Raw genomic sequence first — 21,590 nt, forward strand, 5'->3', positions numbered from 1 at the left:
CCTTTACCAGCAACAATTGTAAATCCACACTGACCTCCCTGGTGCCTACGGCTGTACCGAGCCCTACTGGCACAGTTAATGCATGCTCAGTACAACCAGTTCTATGTGAACTTTACGTGCTACATCACCCACCATCACAATAGCATCTCTACAGTGCATTTCCCCAAGTAATCTGTGCTCATTTATCCACAATCACTGACTAGACCTTTCAGCTGTTTCTGATAACTCCTTCACAGCTGCCCTTCGTTTCCAGCTCCTGATGCCAAACTGCATAAGCATGGGATGTGGCTGACTTGTGTTACATGTGCCTGCTACCCGTGTTCCCTCACATCAGCTGCATACTTCAGTTTCTTCCTTTCAAATTCTTAATCTACTGTATTCTCAAATGGAACTGTTAACTGTATGAAATAAACTATCTGTTTAGATTAAGTGTAGAGCACCATGTCTGGCCTCAGTGTAGTTAACACAATACACTCTGGGACCTGCAGCTTTTTTTCCTACGTCCACCAGTAAATTCTAATCTCGTGCCAGAATATTTGTGGCCTGTGCACGTTCTTGAAAACATTGCTATTGAAAACTTTACTATTTTATTACTACAGCCACTCGTCAGTGCATTAACCTCTAGCCATTTGTGGTCCAACAAACATGCTAAACCCTTAGCACCTGATTATGTCTCCATGTATACTGACTCTGTGACAAACTAACTTTACAAGCCGATAGTGTATGCTTCAGCATAACAACCCATGTACATAATCCACAACTAGGGTCTTCTCCTACCCACTGTCCAAGATTTTGTGGAGTTGGAAGGACATCATAAGTTGCTCCAAGCAAAAACGTAATACGACTTGCCTACATCGCCCACAACTCTTGCCAGGAAATCTTTCGCTTCTTTGGATTCTCCCATCAAAGCCACTGAGTTACCCGACCCAAGGCCTGCTCTCCCATATTGTACTTGGCAAATCACATCCCTTAGCTCCAATGAGCTCCTGGCTACCTGCATGGCCACTTTCTTCCACTTCCTTCCTGCTTTTGTGTCTGGTGCTGCTGCTTTTACCACTACATTTTTCAATCCTGATATCAACTCAAGACTCACCTTTGCACAATTAAATACTTCAACTAAACTTGTGAGTGGTAACTCCAGTATCCCTCTCCCATACCATGCCATGCTATTTAAATACTGCATCACCCCTAGCCACTTCCTTATGGTCTTGTTCATAACCCTTTCCATCATCTCTACGTCTGTGATTGAAACATCATAAACTGTCAATGGACACCTAATACAAGGAGGTAAGCAAAACTGCAGGCACCACATATCAATGCTATTAACAGCCTTCACAAGTTCAACTTTTAGTCCCACAACTTGTTCAGTATCATTTAGCACTGCACTATATCATCAACCTCAACTCTTCACTGGTCTCTCCAGTACTGTAGGGATCATTTTTCCTTCCATCAAAACATTTTCTTGCACAAGTGTTCCTTTGACAATCAACAGACTTCTAGACTTGCGTGGTTTAACTTTCAGCCTAGCCAACCTTAGATTATCATTTAACTTCTCCAGCAATAGTACAAGGCACAAGTTCTCCAGTACAAGGCACAGTAGTCATTAGCGTCATTATGTCATCCATATAAGCCCTAACCGAGTACTGTCATGCAACATTTTCCCCGCCTACAACCCACTTAGAGGCCACTAACTACCCCTTACTACCTTCATTGCCATTGTAAATGCTAATGGTAAAACCATACATCCAGCCATTATACCTATTTCTAATGGCTGCAATAATGCAACAAATTCCACTGTACTAAATCAAAACTGAATATCCTCAAGGTATACTTTAACCAGCAAAGTAAACATGTTTGGCACCTGGAACAATTCAAAAGCTTTCCACATTAGTTTATGTGGCACTGAGCCACATACTAAAGCCACATACATTACTAAATCTAGGAAATCCCTAACTTATTTTTTGCTGTCTGAATCTGATGCCAGATCATGCTATGTTCCCAGCATCCTGCAAAACCAGAACCTTTGCCTTTTGTATTGATGTATCAATTAATTTGTTAATTAATTGATGTAATGTGCAGCACAGCGTTCTGTTGTACTATGGGCTGATTGCCTGTTCCCACTAATACAAAAGAGTGTAGAATTTGCAATTTTACTGCAGGCATTTATTACATTAATTCCTTTATTCATTAACTTACTGAAATGTCTTCATCAGGGTCAAAGTGAGTCTAGAGCTTACCTGGAATCATTGGACACAAGGCACACACCCTGGACAATGGCACTAGTCCATCACAGGGCATCAGACTCACATATTCACTCATGCTCTCACACCTATGGACAGTTTTTAATAGACAATCCATATAGCAATGTATGTTTGGACTGGAACATCCAGAGGAAACCCATGCAGACACAGTGACCTCCAGGGATGGAGGTCCAAAGAGACAGCCCTTCTTTGGGATTGGTAAATTTTGAGATTGGCCCAAAATCTATTCAATAAACAGTGGGTGTAGCCAAATCATAAGCTCTCAGAACATTCATTATCTGTAACCACTTATCCAGTTCAGGGTCATGGTGGGCCCAGAGCCTACCTGGAATCACTGGGTGCAAGGAAGGAACACACCACGGAGGGGGCACCAGTCTTTCACACAGCAACACACACACACTCACAGACACTTTTGAGTCACCTATCCACCTACCAACATGTGTTTTTGGACTGTGGGAGGAAACCGGAGCACCCGGAGGAAACCCATGCGAACACGGGGAGAACACACCAAACTCCTCACAGACACCCCCGTGTCACCTCTCAGAACATGCACAGGGCAAAATCAATGTCAACTGATATCAGAATCCTCCACAGGTCAAGGTTCTGGTTCATGAAAGCTGGGTCCAGAACAGCTGGAATCATGCAGGTGCCAGTGCAAAGATTGGGGCCTGATAGAGAGTGCTAGAAAGTGTTTGCAGTCAACATATTCATTTTGCCACACAGAAAATGAGCAAGAAAATAAGGTCTTCAAGGAGACTATTTATGATCTGTCTGCACCAAAGGCTCAAAAGTGCCTACCTATGAGAGACCTACTAGGATAAGGCAAGTCAAATATTTGTTTTTTTTTTTCAAAAGGATCATGGGCTTGTGGTTTCGAGCCCCACCTTAGGTCACTGTCTTTGAAAAATTTGGTGTGTTCTCCCAATGTCTGTGTGGGTTTTATCCACAGGCAGATAGTGACACAACTCAAGAATCGCATTTCTCAGACCTGATTCAGAAGTGCAAATCATGTTATTAACACTTTTAAAAACCATTGTCTATGAACACAATTCTTTGCTGCATCTACAAATACAGTCTTGCAAAGAAGGAACTATGTATAACAGGATCCAGAAATGCCACTGCTTTCTTTGGGCTGAGCTCATTAAGATGGCCTGAGGCTAAGTCAAAACATGTCATGTGGTCTGATGAATCAAAATTTGAAATTATTTTAGGAAATTATGAATACCTCATTCTTAAGGGTTAAAGGAGAGAGGAATTATCAGACTTGTTAAGTGTGATTTGCACATCTGTGAAGGCACCGTTAATTCTGCATAATATATACAGGCTTTTCAGGATAATGCTGCCATACAGACTTTGTGTGATTCCACATCCTACACGGATTACAACAGTATTGTACTAAAATACTTCAGATCAACTGAAAACATTTGGCTATGAAATGAAAAACACTACCACTAGACCCTGAGCTGTTAAGTAGGTCAAATAATATCAAACAAATATCATTATCTATATCAAGCAAAACTGGGAAACATTAAATTTTCAAAACTAGAGCAAATGGCTTCCTCAGTTCTCAAACATATACACAGTAGAGGTGATGAAGCACAGTTGTAAACATGCATTCAATTAAAAATGGTCATATATTTTTAAGAAACAATGAGATTTCTTGGCTTCAATAAAAAATTGTATCTTTGTGCACAATTGTGTTTTCAAATAATTATAAGGTTTAAAGCTAGGGTTAGCTAACTGCTTCTTGCCAATGTGTGTGTGGATTGAGTGTTCTGAGCGTTCTGAATTATAAAGTGTCCTTGGGTATCTAGAAAGGCACTATATAAGTGTAACAATAGATGGATAGAAAGGATTTGCACCTCGATGTATTTACATTTTCTGGAAATGGGGTTTATACTTTGGAAATACCAAAAATGAAAGCTTACAGGCTGTTACTATCACTTGCACGAAGACTGTGACTCTTAGTGCTTCAGCTAGCTGATGTGGGATTCTGAGTGGGAGGTCATTATAAATGTTTAGTCATTTCTCATATCTCCTCTGAGTTAAAGGGACTCTTCCCATGACCTACATTTCTAAAAATTAAACTGAAACCAAAACTATCTCTGTCCAGTTCTCTCTCTCTCACCAATTACAGTCCAGCAAGAATAAGTTGTATTTTTATCCTACCATCCTTTCAAAAAATAATTTTGAAGAATGTTAACAATAATTAAAATCTAAAGTGCAATTTAATAGTATGTAACTCCTATATAGTCTTTTATTGTTATGGGACATTATATTAGTAATAGCAATCGTAATTTTTGTTTTAATACACATTTGAATTATTTAGGGAAAAAAGGGGCTCTTGGAAAATCTCAAAAAATCTAACTGCAATTAATTTATTATTATTATTATTATTATAAGAGCTTATTTCTTTCCATTTTTTCTGTGTTTAATGCATGAAGTTAACTGACTGTAGCTTACATTACTGAATATTGAATCAATTTAATTCACACTGATTTCAAAAGTTAAAGTTAAATGCTGCAGCTAAATTCTCTGTAACTGTTTGGATTAAACAGATTTTAAAAAATTCTATTTCAAATTCTATCCTGTAAAATTTCAATGTCAATTTTTATTTATTATTCACTAAGACAAGTCACATTTGCTTATAGTGCCCTATCGAGAAATCAGGCATACATCATCAGAACAAGTATGTGATGAACTAACGCCAGTATCTTCATTTACTACAAAATTTATTATTAAGGAATTATTGAACAACTGCAAACATTTAGTTATAAACTGAATTTATTTTGCAAATATCAAACTTCCTGAGTCATACAAACTGTCTCCATGAACTTAAGTCAGAAGAATTGTGGATATACCAAAAAGTTAAACGGCAGTCTGTTAAACAATTCACTTTTCAGTAATGTTCTGTTTGTAGACAAGTAATCACAAATAGAAGATGTAAAAATGATTTAATGCCTTTAAAAATGTTACTTCTATGCAAATATTTGGAAATCCTCTGTACACAAATGTACTTTATTTTCATAGACTTCATTTGTGCAGCTGCAATAAATACCCCAGAATAAAATGATCTTTAACAAGTTGGCGTCAAGTTATGACGTTATGACAGAATTACCATGTTCTGCTGAAACTATGTGAAATACTTGGTATAAAAATATATGTATTTTATTTCCACAGAAATTAAGCAACAAATGGAGAGTAAACATATTCTAAAGTTACAATAACACTTAATTCACCAGCAACAAAAATAACTGTTGAAAAAATTACTCTGAATTCTCCATGGTGGCCCATGCGATAATGTTGATTAAATGAAATGCTGGCGTGGCAGGTAAAGAGCCATTCAGGCCAGAGACTGAAATGGCTATTTTTTTGTTGTACTGTAGAGACAAAGTGCAGTCAAAGGGAAAGAGATGCTACTTTTCAGTATGGTCCCATAACTCATGATTGTTTTAACAGTTCATATTTGGTCCCTAGATCATATAGATTATAAATATACACATGCAGACATTTTCTCTTCATAAGTAAATAAGGCAAATTTCACAAATATCTCACAGTCCTTGTTTACAGAAAGAGACATCAATCATCAGCCTCCATCCTGATTCATTATGAGGCATTGAGGAACTCGTTGGGCAGTATCAGATAGCCTTTACATCTATAAGCTGACCATGGTGAGCACCCTGTCTCAGGGCTTTGATGCTGTGTAATCTGCGACCATGGAGGGTGAAACGAGACCAGGCCAGTAGCTGCAGCAGGGCACAGGTGATGGGCACAAACACCAATAGGTAAAAGCATCCCTGGCGCAGTGGCACAGAGCTCTCGGCACCTGAGACAGACACAGCTGCAACAGAGTCCTTAATAGGATCCCTCTGAAAGATGTCATAGCCTGGAAAGACAGAAAATATGCCATAGAGATGGATCCATCTTTTTTTCTTCCACTACTGAATATTAATGCGGCTTGGTTACTAATAGCAAATATTCTGTATTTTCCTTATGGTGTTTTTTGAGACATAGTGATAGTACATGTGTTTTTTAATCCTAAAAGCAAATATAATTAATTTTTAAATGTTATTTTTGGGCCGACATGATGGCACAACAGGTAATGTCACTGCCATACAGCTTCAGGGTTCTGAGTTCAAACCATGCCTTGGGAAACTGTAAGTTGTATTCTCTCATGTGTGGCTTTCTCTGGGTGCTCCAGATTCCTCCCACAGTCCAAAAATACACATTGGTAGGTGGACTAGCTGTTCCAAAGTGTCCATAGCTATGAGTTTATGAGTGAAAGTGTGAGTGTGTGATGCCCTGTGATGTATTGGTGTCCCATCCATATTGTGTGCCCAGTTATTCTCTTTAGGCTCCTGACCCATTGCAAACCTGAACAGGACAAAGTGGTTACTGATAATGAATGAATGAGTGGATATAATGTGACTGCACTAGTTTTCAAAAGGTAGAAATTTTAATTAATTCATTCATTTTTGGATTGTGTGGGGAAACCCGAGTACCTAGAGGAAACCCACAGACACGTGAAGAACACACCAAGCTCCTCACAGACAGTGGATTTTGAACCCGCAATACCAGAACCATGGAGCTGTGTGAGTATGACACTGTGATGCCACAGTGCCACCCAAAGTGAATTATGGGTTATGAAACACTGTTTCCAAATAAGGACAGGAATGTTTTATTTAAAACAAAAGCTTTTAAAAGAAACAGAGATGCACTTTTATTATTTCAGTAAAAATGCACCAGTTATTTCAACACACACATGTTTACCCCAAGTTCAGAAATGTTGGGACAGTATGTGAAATGCAAAAAAAATAATTGAAAAAAAACCCAAACATTGAAATAGAATCTTATTTTTTAAATATTAAATACATCATAATAAAATAGAATTTGATGCCTGCAGCACACTTCAAAATAAAGTCAGGTCAGAGACCAAACAACAGTGAAATGCTTACACATAACTAAAGATAGATTTGAACCTTAAAATATTCCATAATTAGCCGGTGAATAAATAACAAGGACATCATTATTGGGTACAAAAGGATCTTCCACCAATGGCTCAATCTTTACAAGCAAAGATGGGTTGTGGCTCAGTACTTTGTGCTAAACATTGTGAGTAATGTTGGTTTTGAACTGTTCAATACATGATTTCACTGTCTACTCTCTACTGTACACACTACTATAAAACAATTGGACATTTTCTTTGTGCTTTAAAAAGCTTCAAGGGAATCAACAAATCACAAATACAGTTTTTAATTGTATTTTAGAAAATGTCCTGACTTTTCTGGAAATGGGGTTTATACATAAAACAATTCATGAAATATAAACTGTGTCATCTCTAAGTCTGGGGTGTTGTCCTAATGAAAAATCTGGTGATACAAGCAATTATTAGATAATATAAATAAGATATGTTAAGATATTTTAATTCAGACTAGTACAATCTGTAGAAAAATGTGATAAAGTTTCCTAATTGTTCACAAACACTCACCTGTGTATACACAGAGCAGCCAGGTGCCAATGAGGGGGGCAAATGTTTGGCCAGGTTTTGTTACCAGGGCAACCATTCCAAAGAGCAGAGCTGAGGCTGCATGCTGTCGTTGGTTCAATACAAAGTCCTCATCAACCAGATCTGTGATTACCAAGTTTAACAGCTTACAGGTTCCTTCTGTGAACACCCGATTACTATAAAGAAAGGTTTACACACAAAACTTAATTTAATAAAGTATCCAGAAACTAAATATAAAATTAATTACATGAATATACACAATATAAACAAATGCAGTTTTCACCTGGCGATAAACAGGCAGAGCAGGTACACCTGGTCTGCTCCTGCCAGCAACATTGCTATACTAAGCCCCAGCTTCAATAGAAAAAGCCAGCGAATAACCTGGTAGACTCCCAATCTTCGGCACAATGTTAAAAAATAAAGATTGTTGAGATGTGGAGCTATGTAAGAGACGCCTGTAGTTAAAAGAAAAAAAAATTAAACCACATCCCATACATTATACTAAACAGCACCTGAGAAAATGAGATTTAAAAAAGCTATTCATCTGAGCAGCAAAAATATTTAAATAAATAAAATATAACAACAATAATAATAATAATAATAATGAAATATCTATTCAAATATTAGAATACAAATTATTAACATCATCACATTAGTGATAATCTGTGTATGAATGTGTTGCTGAAACCCTTTCCAGAATACGTCTGTCTATAAATGGTGCAGTAAGGCAGTTTCTTTATTTTTACTCTGGAACTTTGGTATACCTGACATCTCATAAGCCAAATTTAGTCCCAGCAAACCCATCACAATTTAGATAACTGTTAGAATTTTCAAAATGACTAGGCCCCATCCTTGGTAAACGTATCAAATCTAACCTCCCCTGTGAGAAGGCAGATCATGCTATTGGTCTGAATGTATGTGTAGCTGACATTACTGGGAAAAGAGTAACGTCTGCAGATGAAACAAACTCACAGCCCACTGGTTCATATCACTAAGCCCAGACCTCAACATCCTTGCACATATGATTAATCTGATCGTGAAATAAAGCAACAGACTTAAAGCTGTGTTATTTTCTGAACAAATGTTGTTGTTACTCTGTGTCAGTGGCTTTGTCTTGTACTCTTACCCAACAGAAAGGAGCCTGTGGAGGCAGAGATTCGGTCTGACAAAAGGTGTTCCAGGAAGAGAGGGAAGAAATTATTATTAAAGTGGCAGTGAAATACCTGCAAAGGTAGTGGAATAATAATCAGTTAATCAAACGCTACTTAAGGATTGATCAAAAATGTTTAAAAAAAAAATGTTAGAAAGTAAACAATACAAGGTCAGTAAAATATTTACCTGTACAAGGTTCATTGAAACAAACCACATAAAATTTCTGTGTCGTGAGAGCTGCTTTAGATATTCTCCAAGAGTGACAGGCTTCTTGGTGGGGGCATTCGGTACATGGCCAACAGAGAGCCTGAGACAGAGAAACAGAAAGCCAAACACTCAGAATAACAAGGTGAAACTGAAAAGACAATTTCAATCTCTCACACAATGAGAAGCGCACAAGGGACTGAGACAACTTTGAAACTAGAGAAGCCTTTCTCATCTATTGGCATGCAAGACTGGCAAGTACCTGTATGCTACTCTTCAAAATGCTTACACTTCAAGTACACAAAGCTTCCTCTCTCGTTACACCAAACAATAGCAAACTATAAACTTATAGTAAGTGAGTAGAGTGATAGGAGTGTGTTGTGTTAAAACAATGCCATGAATCTGGCTGTCCTGTTGAACAACTCAGTGAAGAGATAGACAGGATAAAATGTTTTAGAAACATGAGTGGGCAGAATTTATTTCATAATGAATTCAACAGCTTTCACATTCGCTGTGGTTATGAATCACTTGCAAACTGTCTGTTAAATCAGTAATGCGAGTCCAATATGAAGCCCTCTACAAAAAATAGTAAAATTCATTTCTTTTTGTGTTCGGTGACCAGTTACAACTACACTATACAAGTATTATGCATGTCGTATTAAACAAGTTGCATGAAACTGCAGTAAAATATTAGCTATTGTATGAATTGTTATACAGCACTCTAAGCAATAAAGTAAGCATTTGGTTTCTAAATGAAAGTGCAAAATTTCCAAATTGAACATACTCTTTAAGCAATTCCTCTTCATTATTCTTTGTTTGGATCTCATTCTGAAACCTGCGACGCAAAAGACGGGATACCACAGCAAAGCCAAGCATAGACATGACAGCTAGTATTACACAGAAGATTCTAAAGGACATGAAGTCCTCTTTGTCCCAGAAAGAGTAGGACAGGAAGACAGACAGTGAGCCCAGCGCACTGAACAAGGAGCTGTGGAAATTGAGGCGTGTGCGGTCATTTGCAGACACAGCCAGATCAGCCAGCAAAGCATTATGGTTCAGGTCCACCACTGTGAGAAACCCGTCGTAAAGGCAAAGGCAGACGAGGAACTGGAGACCAGGGTGGGCCCAGGCCACCCAGAAAGCTAGAAAAGAAAGAGCAAAAAGTGGTCCATTCCTGGAGAGGGACTGCAGGCGTTTTAGCACAACCTCAGGAGAGGTGATCTGCGATCCAGACCTGGGTAATCAAACACAAAGCAAATATTATGATGGGCAATTAAAAATAATTTATTATGAATTCTTTCTTTTACAGATGAGAAAAATAAACATTAGGGAGAGGAATAAGATTGAATGAATTAAAAAATATTGGTTACGTGTTTAGAGCATTGCACAGTTCTTACTGAGGAGAGCTTAGGAAAGATCGGTCACTCAGCCAACCAAAGAGTGGGTCATTCAGGCTGTTCCATATTAGGAACACAGTCTGCAAAAAATATATATAAATAAATAAATAAAACTGTCCTACTTTTACAGACTACCTTATCAAGAACAACAGCTCTGAGAACAACATGGCCACAGTCATTTGTTTCCTTGATTTGAATTAAACCATTAACATAGTAACAAGGATAGAATCAAATTGTGTGTGGGGTGAAACTCACCTCGCCTATCCAGAAGGAGACTTTATCAATCTTGTACACGGAGACAAAAGTGTCTACATAATAAAGCAAGAAGACATTATGGAGGATGGAGACAAAAAGGGAAAGGGAGCCATACAGCAGAGCTGTGGAGACACCCAGACACCAGCTCCACACCCTCTTTTCCATTCTTTTCACGTTCTCTCACTTTCCCTCTGCCTCTTCTCCACTTCTTCACTTACTCCACAAGCCAAGCAGGATCTGGTCATCATTCTAAAGAGGAATTCTGGGATATACAAAAGAGAGGTTCTGTAAGATTGTTGACAGAGTTGTGATGGTGTACGAATGAAATGAAATACATAGTTTTATTACTCATTAAACAGTGAACAGTGCTGACACTTTGAGAATTCTTCTGTAAGGATCTTCTGTAATTCAGTTACTGCACATAACTGCCACCCATTAAAAAAAACCACAAGCACTCATCCTACATTTTTAAGCACAAAGCTCACATTTGGCACTTACAACAGAAAAATACATGAACAGCATCTGGCTCCCAGCAAGACATCTGAATATTCTAAGCAAGTCAGTACAAGCCTCAGCCTTGACATCACAGGAAACACACACATCTGAATTGTTTAAAGAGTTATATAGGCATGTTTGGGATATGAAATAAGATTTTAGATACAGTTCAAACCATGAAGTTATCTAAATCTAAATTGTTTGTGAACTTGTAACTCCTAGTCAGATTACCATCTGATCCTTGCAGTGAAGTAAAACCCCTGATTACACTGTGGTACACTGTGAAACACTTTGCCCACACATTGATTTCCATCTCATCTCATCTGGCAGAACAGGTGACTGGTCCCTAGCAGCTATAAACGCAGAAATCTCTGATCAAAACAAAGTTCAGGGACATCAGTGCAAAAAGAGTGAGCTAACTGGAAGAAATATAATACAGTGACAGGCTGCACGCCTGTGCAACATGAAGCAATATGTTTTTCTTCATTTAGACATGAACCACCATACACTCTCAATTTTACAGAAAATACAATCCAAAGTAATTTAAATAACAACGACCACCAGCAAGTTTCCTTACAAATATAGGGCAATCAGTCCTGCTTCACAGAAGGCAGGTCAGCACAACATATGAAATGTTCATATAAAAAAATATTGTGTAAAATCTGACCTGTTTATGTGGGATTCATTTAGTGCAACGTTAAATAAATAATAGTTGTAGTTTTATTTAAATGTGTCATTAGTGAGTATTTTGTCTGATCCAAATTAAATGTCATAAAGTACATATTTTGACATTTCAAGTGTCATGAAATAATTTTCCAATTTTACACTGATAAAGGTCTGCCCTATCAATTCCATGTGTTGTAAACACAGTAACAGTAAACAAAGTAAACAAGAAATAACAGAATTTATGGAATTGGCCATAAGCTTGTTAAAGACACCCAGCAGGGAAACTCAAGTATTTTGTTAACATATGTGTGTTGTATAGTTTTTACTAGTTTTACGTTCTTGAGTGAAATAACACTCAAGGCCTGGCTTTGACACTGCAGTGATACAAACAGTCTCAAAAGGCAAGTTCAGACAGTTTCTTATGTCATAAACCTAAGAAGCCAATCAATTTAACCTGCGGGGCGGCGCTTTCCAACAGCAGGTGAATAGCGTCTGCTTACGCACGAATATTTCATATTCATAGATCATCTTTAACTAAATGAAGGCGAATGTGCTGTGTTACAACTAAACATTTAAGTCTTTTGAGATATATTTTTCATGGAAAATGCCTTCTACATATAACGTACTGATAAAGAATGACGATGATAACGCACATACTGACGGGACTATATCTGCTGTGATAATTTGAACAGGGTAATAGATTTATGAATTAGCTATCGCTAGAAAAATTATAGCAACAGGTTCTGTATTTTAGTGAAATAAATGAACTAAATAACAGTTATATGAATAAACTAACGTTACATATTCCAAGCCAAGTGTACAAATTCAGTAGCTAGTTTGTTAGCCAACGATATCTGGCTAGCAACGGTTAACTCGCTAGTTAATACTGGATTTTAATAAACCACGAACATGCTAACGTTAAACGAGGTTCAAAAGCCTCAGCTAAATGTTTAAAATAATCATTCTGCTTTCAGCTTACATCTAGAGGCTTTAACCTGCAAGCCCCGTTTAACATAGTTATTGTTAGAAGCCTGAGGCTGGGGTCTTATTTAAATTTTCAGTTCCACCTTAAAAATTGCAGCCGGGCGAAATTTAAGGTGGAACTGAAAACTAAAATAAGCAGAAGTCAACTTCTGAATCGTTGTTGTTCTGTTTATATCCAACCCTAACACACCGTCAGATGAACTGAAATGAACGTTAAGGACAAATCAACTCGACTAATCCTAACCAAGTCAGATAACAGGTAGTGATAGATAGCCATCTACTATAGTAAATAAATGCAGGCTAAGGTTAACGTACTCGAATAGGCGAATCCACCACGAGTGAAGAACAGAGTGAATCTTAGTAAACTTATCTGCTAACGTAAGCTTCCTGCTCAGTATCCGCTTCATTTCGATACAAGGCGACGTGTACAGTCCCGAGTCTCACAGCAAACACTGAACACTTAATCACATGAGCTGTCTTCGTCTCCAGCCTGTGTCTGTGTTTTACAAAGATCTCACCAACTTTACACACTCACCATGCGGACACAGCGGCTACTCAAAACTGCCCCGACGATCTGGATAACAACCGTCAGACACCAAATCCACACAGGTCCCGAAATTGTCGGTTTTTCGTGGCCTCCTGTGGAACCCCCTGAAAATGAGAATCCTGTCATGAGTGGGCGAGGAAACATGTGACGTCAATAGATCCACACTACACTACACTACACTACAATACCAGACCCAACCAACTCGTCCTCCAGCTGCTCCAGCTCCTCCTCCACCTTCAGTGTAAGCACTTTAGTAGGATAACAATCCCTTATTTACACATTATAATACATATTCGGACATCTGAACACATCATTTTCTAGGCTGATATGTGTACCAGGATTATAAGGAGAAGTTATTTAACTTTTATGTTGACTTGACCCATCCTTGTTGGCAGGCCTAGCGTTTCCTCAAAGGGAAGTAAACATATTCCAATCTGTAAATGACTTACTGCACTTACATTAGTGTTAATAATAATTTTTAAATAACTCCTCTATTACTATACTTTCACCTACATCCTCTACAGCAAGGGCTCCTAGTTCCAGGTATTTGAAACCAATAGCACATGTTTAGCATTATCTGATTTACAGGGGACAGGGATGTTAGAGTGTGGTAAATAGGACTAGGACTGGGAACCAAAGTCCAGGTAGAAAATGTATGTTTTCATAACGCAAATAAGCATGTAACAATACAGTATATTCACTGATTTACACAGCAAAGAATGTCAAAATTACTGAATGAATGAATAATCAAATTGACCTATGAACAGATAAGATTTGTTTATCACTTTTAACTATTATTTACAGTTATCTACAACCTTAAAAAAGGGAGTTATAACCCGCACATTACAAATGAACAACACGTTTCAGGAGACACTAAAAATCTTGGTAAAAAGGTTTATAAACTAAAATGTTATTCTGACTCCAAGGTCTTGTGTGGTAATGTTTAAGCTGAGTGTATTATTTAGCATTATTCATTTTACCGGCATCTGGTGGCTGTTTGATGAAAGTAGGAAATAGTTAATCTAATCATGCATTCGACATTGTGTGTGTGTGCGCGCGTGGGTGTGGGTGTGTGGGTGGGAGGGTGGGAGGTTGGGTGTGCACGCGCGCGCGCCTGCAGGTGGCGCCCGACACAAAGCTGCTGAATTAGTGAAATAAGGCTATCTCACATAAGCCAACCCTTAAATAACCAGTACATAATTAATGAGCCGTGGGCATGTGTGCAGTTTTCTTGAAACGACCTATTCCTCCAAAATACTTACTGTGATTATTTGAACTCGTGTGAATGTTCCCTTTCATCTGCAATGGAAAATGTACACTTACACGCGTGATACTGCAAGTTTCTTAAAAGCTTGTTTTTTTTTTTTTAGAAAAATGTGCATTACAGTTGCGAGGAGTACAATAATGACAATGACAAGATGACCGCAGCCTAGAACAGAGTTCAAATTCATAGGGAAAAATTACAAGAGAAATTAAGCCAATCTGTGGTTATGATATCAGGAGAAAAACCACAGATATTAAACTTTTTGTGAGTGTTTACTGTACATTAGAGTTTCAAAATCATTAGAAAGTTGTGTCCTAGCAAGTGGATATGTGCTAGGAAAATGTCGTGGTATAGAGAGAGGATTAAACATGATGGAGTCTTTACTTTGTCCAGTGACGTCTCTTCTGTATCAGAGAAAGGCTCTAGTGGGGGGCGGGGTCTTTGAACAGAATATATGAATATTCATTAAGAGGCGTGTCCTCACCTGGGACAGTGGACCGCATGTGCGTAAGATCGGGGGCTGTTTCTGAGGGATTCAGAGAGGGAATAGCGAGGTTTCTTCACTCCACATGAAGACTGTACTTACCCCTTTTGCTGTTTGGATGCAGGATCGCAGGTACTACGCTAGAAATATTTTAAACATGTTTTCTCTTTTCTGTAGCGAGCTCTTTGAATGATGTGTTCCGGTGTTTGATTCAGTCTTTTCTCAGTCGAGCTGATGATAATGTTGCTGAGCTCTAAACACGCAGGTGAAGGTGACTGATAAAGTGCTGGCAGAAGTGCCCTTTAAAAATGCCGCAGTGGTGTGGGCTCGTGCCTGATCCCTGTGGAATTACACACGGAGAAAGACCATTTTGGGAAAGTTTTTTTACCCCTTTATAATTGATAGTTGAGGAATTAGCTTTGCCTCAGGCATGCAAGGAGCCAATTACTGTTTTTCAGGTCATATGCAATTATAATATAACTCCGCTAATTCTCATTTAAGTCATGAATAGAGGTGATGATCACAGCAGCAGCAGTGAAATCCACTCATCTCAAGGAGTGCTACTGGCAGAATTGTCCTCTGTATGCTGCTTAAATGTCCAATGGATATGTCAGTATGGCTTTCTGGGCTTGACTGCGGGGATAGCTTTTGGTTCTGTTTCTTCTGGAATAAACAAGCAATGGAGAAACAGGCAGAAAACATCTGTGTCAAACTGAGTGAAAATCAATGTAAAACCCTAACAACGCAGTTAATGCAGACTAACTACAAAAGTAATTATAGTAAAAGTCACAAAAGAAGCATTATCTGCAACTCTTAATCTCGTTATCATAACCCTTAAAGAAGGATGTTAGAAAGAGCTTAGCTTTAACACATTGTTTATATTCTCAATCCTGAGAGTAATTCAATCACCAAATTAGGCAAAGTGATCCCTTTTCTCTTTTTAACAAATATAAAATCTACAATGTCATACTCATTGTGTTACTGGCAATGTCTGTCCTATGATTTTGTCAAATATTTATTATGCATAACAAGACTAAAATTAGTTACTGTTGATTAGTATATGTCTGTTACTTGGTTTCAGAAGATCATGTCTCTGCAGAAGCTTTCACTTTTGGCAAAAACTTGAATATTTCCAGTAGTCAATAAAATCTTTGTGTATTATTCAGTAAGAAAGTTAGGAATACCCCAAGTTTCATCTGCAGTTCTTGTTGTGGTCTGTGCCCATGCTATGACAGCAGTTTTGCTGTTGATTTTTATTCTGATGTTGTAACCAGATTTCCTTACACTGGCTGAGAGAAGCATTTGCGTAGGTTGAGCAGCTCCTGCATTTGCATAAAAAAGCAGTTTCCGACAGGCTTGTCAAAGGCTAACAGAAAGAAGATTTCAGACATTATTCCAGGATGACTATTAGGTCATTAAAGTTAAATTTCAGAAGGCTGTTCCTAGCATTTAGATTTAGTTTAGCAATACCTTTAGTTTTAGAAATTTTAGGAAAATCTGTGTGTCTTGTTATTAAATTTGGACCTTTGGGCTTATTTAAAGTATGTGGGGGATGTTCTGTGTAATTCTTATAGAAAAATGCAGCTTGTATTAAAAGTCTTGGTACACATTTAGTGTGTGACAAACAACTGAAACATGAGATTATATTCCAGGAATATATCAGTGTTACTTTGTACTTGACATGACTACTCTTGCCAGCATTTCAGGACAAATTTTCGCAAGTTTTCATGTCTCCCTATGCTTCATGCTCTCATAATAAAATCAGGCTGAGCACCGTTTGACGTAGTCATTTTCCATGGAGTTAAACATTAGTTGGGAGCTTGCCATTGTTTCTTAATTATTATAATATAATTATAATAATATATATATAATTACAATATATAATCTATATATTGTTATATAGATAATTTAATAAGTAATCATGGATATTTTCAGGCCAGTTTTAAACAACAGAGATGTAAAGATAATAAATACAGTGCCATGGGGATGAACGCTTAAAGGTTAAGGTGCAAAAAAGATTTATGATGTTTAAATACAGATGCAAGAGGTTTTATTCTTACAGTTGTATATGATATGTTTATGTATGGGTGTAGTGATAGTATATTAGTTTCAGAAACCACTCCACTTCCTGTATTAAATATATAAATAAATGGCCATTAAGTGGAGCCATATCTTTAAGATATACATCCTTTTAGACCCATCATGCTTGGGTCAAATGACAAATCCCAATTGTCATTTTTTCAGACCAGACAAGAGTGGAGCTTGATTTTCTCTCTGTATCTGCTGTAAATCTGATGTTGTCATATTTCTTGGTCTATTAGTTCTTACTTTGATTGTTCAAAGTCTTTTTTTTAAATGTTTTTTTTTAAAAAACATGGGGGTGTCTCTGAATTTTGTACACTGTTGTGCACCACAAACAAACATATTATACTGATGGTTTTGTAGGGTGATGGGTTTGTTATGGGTCTCATTTTTCAAATATTTATTATAGCTGTGGAATTTCCAGCTTTTTTCCATTTTCACATTTACCTTATTCACATAGATTATCTTGCTGCTGTTGTCCTCAGAATTAACTCCTAAAGCGAATATTGTGTATTTATTGTTCTACTGATTGATCTATTTGACTACATTTTGTCTAAATAAAGTGTTTCTGTTTGCATGTAAATAAGTTTTAGTCTTAGTACAGTACACAGATACACGTAGTACAGTTTTAGTACAGTACAGTAAACCGATGATAAAGAACAAATTGGAAATATATTGAGTAAAATAAATGTTTTAAATGATGGCAACTAAATTTCTATGACACTAGGCTCTATTGTAGACATAATATTTGATGGCCTGTTTTTTTTCCTCTTAAAAACCTCTTGCAGTATTTTTGCACCCTCCTGCTAGATTAACTGCTCTCAGATGGAGAATTAAAGTCAAGCCATAAAAGCACATACTTGGGAGACTGGATTTGATTTTCGGAGCCATCTGTGGGAGTAGGACACTAAGCATTTATTATAGCATGCCTGACAGATGGCTTAATCAGAAATTACCTATCGATATATTTTATATTGTCTACAGTTTTTTAAGCATTAGTGCAGCTATTAATAAATTGAAAAAATGAATAAAAAAGGAGTGTGGAGTTAGAGTTTGGAATATATATGTATTTTCCTGTTAGAAAAAGCAAAGAGGTTGCATTTAAGAGAAAATTACACAAACGCTCTTTAACAGAATATATAATAGCACTCTCAGTGTTGACATGCATACACAAACACACACAAAAAGATGTGCTTCACAAAGACATTCATATTCACAGAAGCAAACACACTATAGCTGCCTCTATTTCATGTTCATCTATAATGGCTGGAAAAGATATTTCTAAGGTCAAGGGAAAACATGTAGAAAAATATGCTGATTTCCAAAACTGGAATTCTGGACCTGAAGGATATAAAGAAAATGGGAGTTCTAACAACTGTGTAAGAGATGGCATACCACTAAAACTGTCACATAAGATAAACATTACATACACCTTAATCTTTGGGATATGATTAAGCTCCACTCTTTCATTAAACATATCAAATCAGAAACTATTTTTTTCTGTCCATCCTCCATTGTGAGAAGACAGTTCAGTTTAACAGGTCTGAAAGGATAAGTAGCTTTTGAGTAATAATAATAACAAGTTACACTTATATAGCAACTTTCATAAACTCAAGGATTCTTTACAGAAAGTAGCTTTATTGTAATATTAATAAAAAAAAGACAGACAATAAAGAGAAATTTGTACTAGAACAATACAACTGGATGGAGCTTTGAAAAGTTAAATTTTATGGATTGATACGTCTACAGTTTGGATTGTCACTGTGGAGCAGTTCCTAAGTTTATGTCTGAAAAATAGCACCCCTGGTGGTGCAGTTCTTAACTGTGAGTGAGTATGTATATATATGAATGTGAGTCAGCAAATTAAAAGCTAGTTCCATGATGTGCTTTGAATTTAGAGACTTAACTGCCATGTAGGGCAGCACGGTGGTGCAGCAGGTAGTGTCGCAGTCGCACAGCTTCAGGGACCTGTAAGTTGTGGGTTCGATTCCTGCTCCGGGTGACTACCTGTGAGGAGTTTGGTGTGTTCTCCCTGTGTCCATGTGGGTTTCCTCCGGGTGCATCGGTTTCCTCTCACGATCCAAAAACACACGTTGGTAGGTGGATTGGCGACTCAAAAGTGTCCGTAGGTGTGAGTGTGTGTGTGTTGCCCTGTGAAGGACCAGGGTGTATTCCCGCCTTGCGCCCAATGATTCCAGCTAGGCTCTGGACCCACTGCGACCCTGAACTGGATAAGCGGTTACAGATAATGAATGAATGAACCACCACATACTAAAAATACTGATTGGGTGCAATTTTCATTTACAAAATATCTGAATTAAGAAAGGGTGCACAAGTCTCTGATTAGTATACAGTTTATATTATGAGTTTTCCATGTAAAACTGGAGTGATTTTAAAGAAATATGACATCAATATGATGAAGGTAAATATATAAACTAATACATAAATCAACATTCAGAATGCATCTGGATAAAACCCAAGTGGACTGGAAAATCATTCAGATGGACAAAGGCTTTTTATAGCTCTGTTTTATTAGAGGATAATGACTTCAGAAAACAGGGATGAGGAGGATGCTCGGACTCATTAAAAGACCATCTATCGTTATATGGTACATTTCATTTTTGTTTGGAGCTTGCAGTTCCACATAACAGTAATTTGTAACCCTCTCATGAGGTGGATGTGTTTACCTTCACATGTGTAGCTGTTTTGATTCTGCAAAGGGGACGTTTCATTTGTCCTTGACACCTAGAGCTGGGCAAACAATGCAGAAGAAGATGTATTGGAACTGATGTGTGTATGTGCAGAGCTTATGGATGAAAGATATGTATCAACATGAAACATGAGTCACAAATGTTCAGAGAGCAGTACAAAAATTGACACATATAAAATCAAACCTTGATTGAAATTTGTTATCATTTATGTACATCATAGTTTACACTGAAAAATGATATCTGTTAATTGAATTTTTTGATGAGAGGTTTAGAATTAGCATAACACAAGGTTGTATATCATATATATGTATGTAGATGATTTTATTTCATGCCACCCCTTGATGTGCTTGAAATGTCAAGTGTGTTCTATTGTGTGAACTATTGATGATATGTGTATTTTATGAACAGATTTCTTACATTTTAGAGATATTGTTTGTGCAGTGTTATGTGTTTGTTATGTAATTGCTAATCTTACTGTCTGGAAGTAAATATGTTTATATAGCATGGCAACAGCATGTGAGATTCACCAAATGATTCCTCTTGAGACAGTTCCCTGTAAGGTAGATACAGTTTGGACAGCCATTGACAGCAGTCTGCATGCAAGTGGGATTCATTTGCTCGTCAACTCATCTGTGATTATATCTGAAGGGAGGAGAGTAACTAATTTCTTGCTTCTTCCTTTCAGAATGCAACTTTTGACAGCTGGAGGATGAACTAGCAGCCAGTAATTGCTTTTCTGGACAGAGAACTTGAGCTGTGTACAGGAGAGTGGCGGATACAACAAGCTTAATCTGGAAAATCTGAACAAAGTTGTCTTAGAAAGATCTGTAAGGTTTCCAACCTCTTTTATATTAACAGCCTGGTGGTCATGATGTGTCCTGGATTGTATGTGCTGACACAGTTCTGCTGCCTGATCTCTGCATTTGCTTTTCCATTTGGACCTGTGCTGGAGCTAGATGTCACTCCTAGGATCACAGTAACTATCAATGGTAAGAACCACAACAGTACACGATGGTATGTGCAATTTTAAGCTTTTTTTTTATTTTTTATTTATTTTTTTTAAATGAAGCCCTTACTTCTCCACTTATCATACCTCAAAGTATAATGCTGAACATGCTGCAAGTGTCTGTTGAAAGTGACTGAATCAACTGAACTGGCAGTTAGTGTTCTTCTCCTAGTGAGCTGAATGGCAGCTGTGAGTTGTTTGAAAAGCTTTATTTTTCTGGGAAAAATATAGTTTAAGTCCTCACCCTCCTAGCTTGGTTCCACTGTTTGATAGCAGGAGTTCTAGTTCAAGTGTAGAACTAACAATGATTACATTGGGAAAAAAAAAATGAGTAAAATTCCCCCCACAAAACAACAAGCCAAAATCCAGGTTCATTACTGTGGGTGTTGTCCTGTTTTATATCAGTGTAACTGTGCATTGACTAAGGCATTTACTAGGAGGAGAGGGTAAGGGAGAACAGACTGTGCGTGGCATGGCTGTAACTGTGTTCCAACAGAAAACTATTAAGAAAAAACTTGTTCAGGTCCTTGAAGTTTATTCACCCACACTACCAACACCCACACTATAATCAAAATA

The 21,590-nt window shown here is 37.5% G+C and overlaps 2 protein-coding genes across 3 annotated transcripts in view; one reads left to right on the plus strand and one right to left on the minus strand.

Annotated features, from left to right (window-relative positions):
• Window positions 1-5,038: 5,038 nt before the first annotated feature.
• On the minus strand, window positions 5,039-13,664 carry mfsd13a (major facilitator superfamily domain containing 13A). Of its 2 annotated transcripts, none has more exons than XM_066664874.1 (9): window positions 13,456-13,664; window positions 10,776-11,037; window positions 10,521-10,600; window positions 9,908-10,357; window positions 9,106-9,226; window positions 8,894-8,990; window positions 8,051-8,222; window positions 7,750-7,943; window positions 5,039-6,147 (listed from the first exon to the last, which is right to left on the minus strand). In XM_066664874.1, the coding sequence occupies exons 2-9, from the start codon at window positions 10,938-10,940 to the stop codon at window positions 5,900-5,902; spliced, it is 1,527 nt and encodes a 508-aa protein (XP_066520971.1). In that variant the 5' UTR covers window positions 10,941-11,037; window positions 13,456-13,664; the 3' UTR covers window positions 5,039-5,899. The 2 variants fall into 2 exon arrangements, with proteins under 2 accessions (XP_066520971.1, XP_066520972.1); XM_066664875.1 differs by lacking the exon at window positions 13,456-13,664 and adding an exon at window positions 13,236-13,397.
• sema4gb (sema domain, immunoglobulin domain (Ig), transmembrane domain (TM) and short cytoplasmic domain, (semaphorin) 4Gb) overlaps window positions 13,569-21,590 on the plus strand; it is a 42,810-nt gene continuing 34,788 nt past the window's right edge. Inside the window, exons 1-2 of the mRNA XM_066664873.1 lie at window positions 13,569-13,708; window positions 20,694-20,997. Coding sequence (XP_066520970.1) covers window positions 20,877-20,997 — 121 coding nt within the window. The 5' untranslated portion in view covers window positions 13,569-13,708; window positions 20,694-20,876. The remainder of the gene's footprint in view (window positions 13,709-20,693; window positions 20,998-21,590) is intronic.

The sequence above is a fragment of the Hoplias malabaricus genome, chromosome 3 (assembly GCF_029633855.1).
Source record: "Hoplias malabaricus isolate fHopMal1 chromosome 3, fHopMal1.hap1, whole genome shotgun sequence".
NCBI classification, from domain to species: Eukaryota; Metazoa; Chordata; class Actinopteri; order Characiformes; family Erythrinidae; genus Hoplias; species Hoplias malabaricus.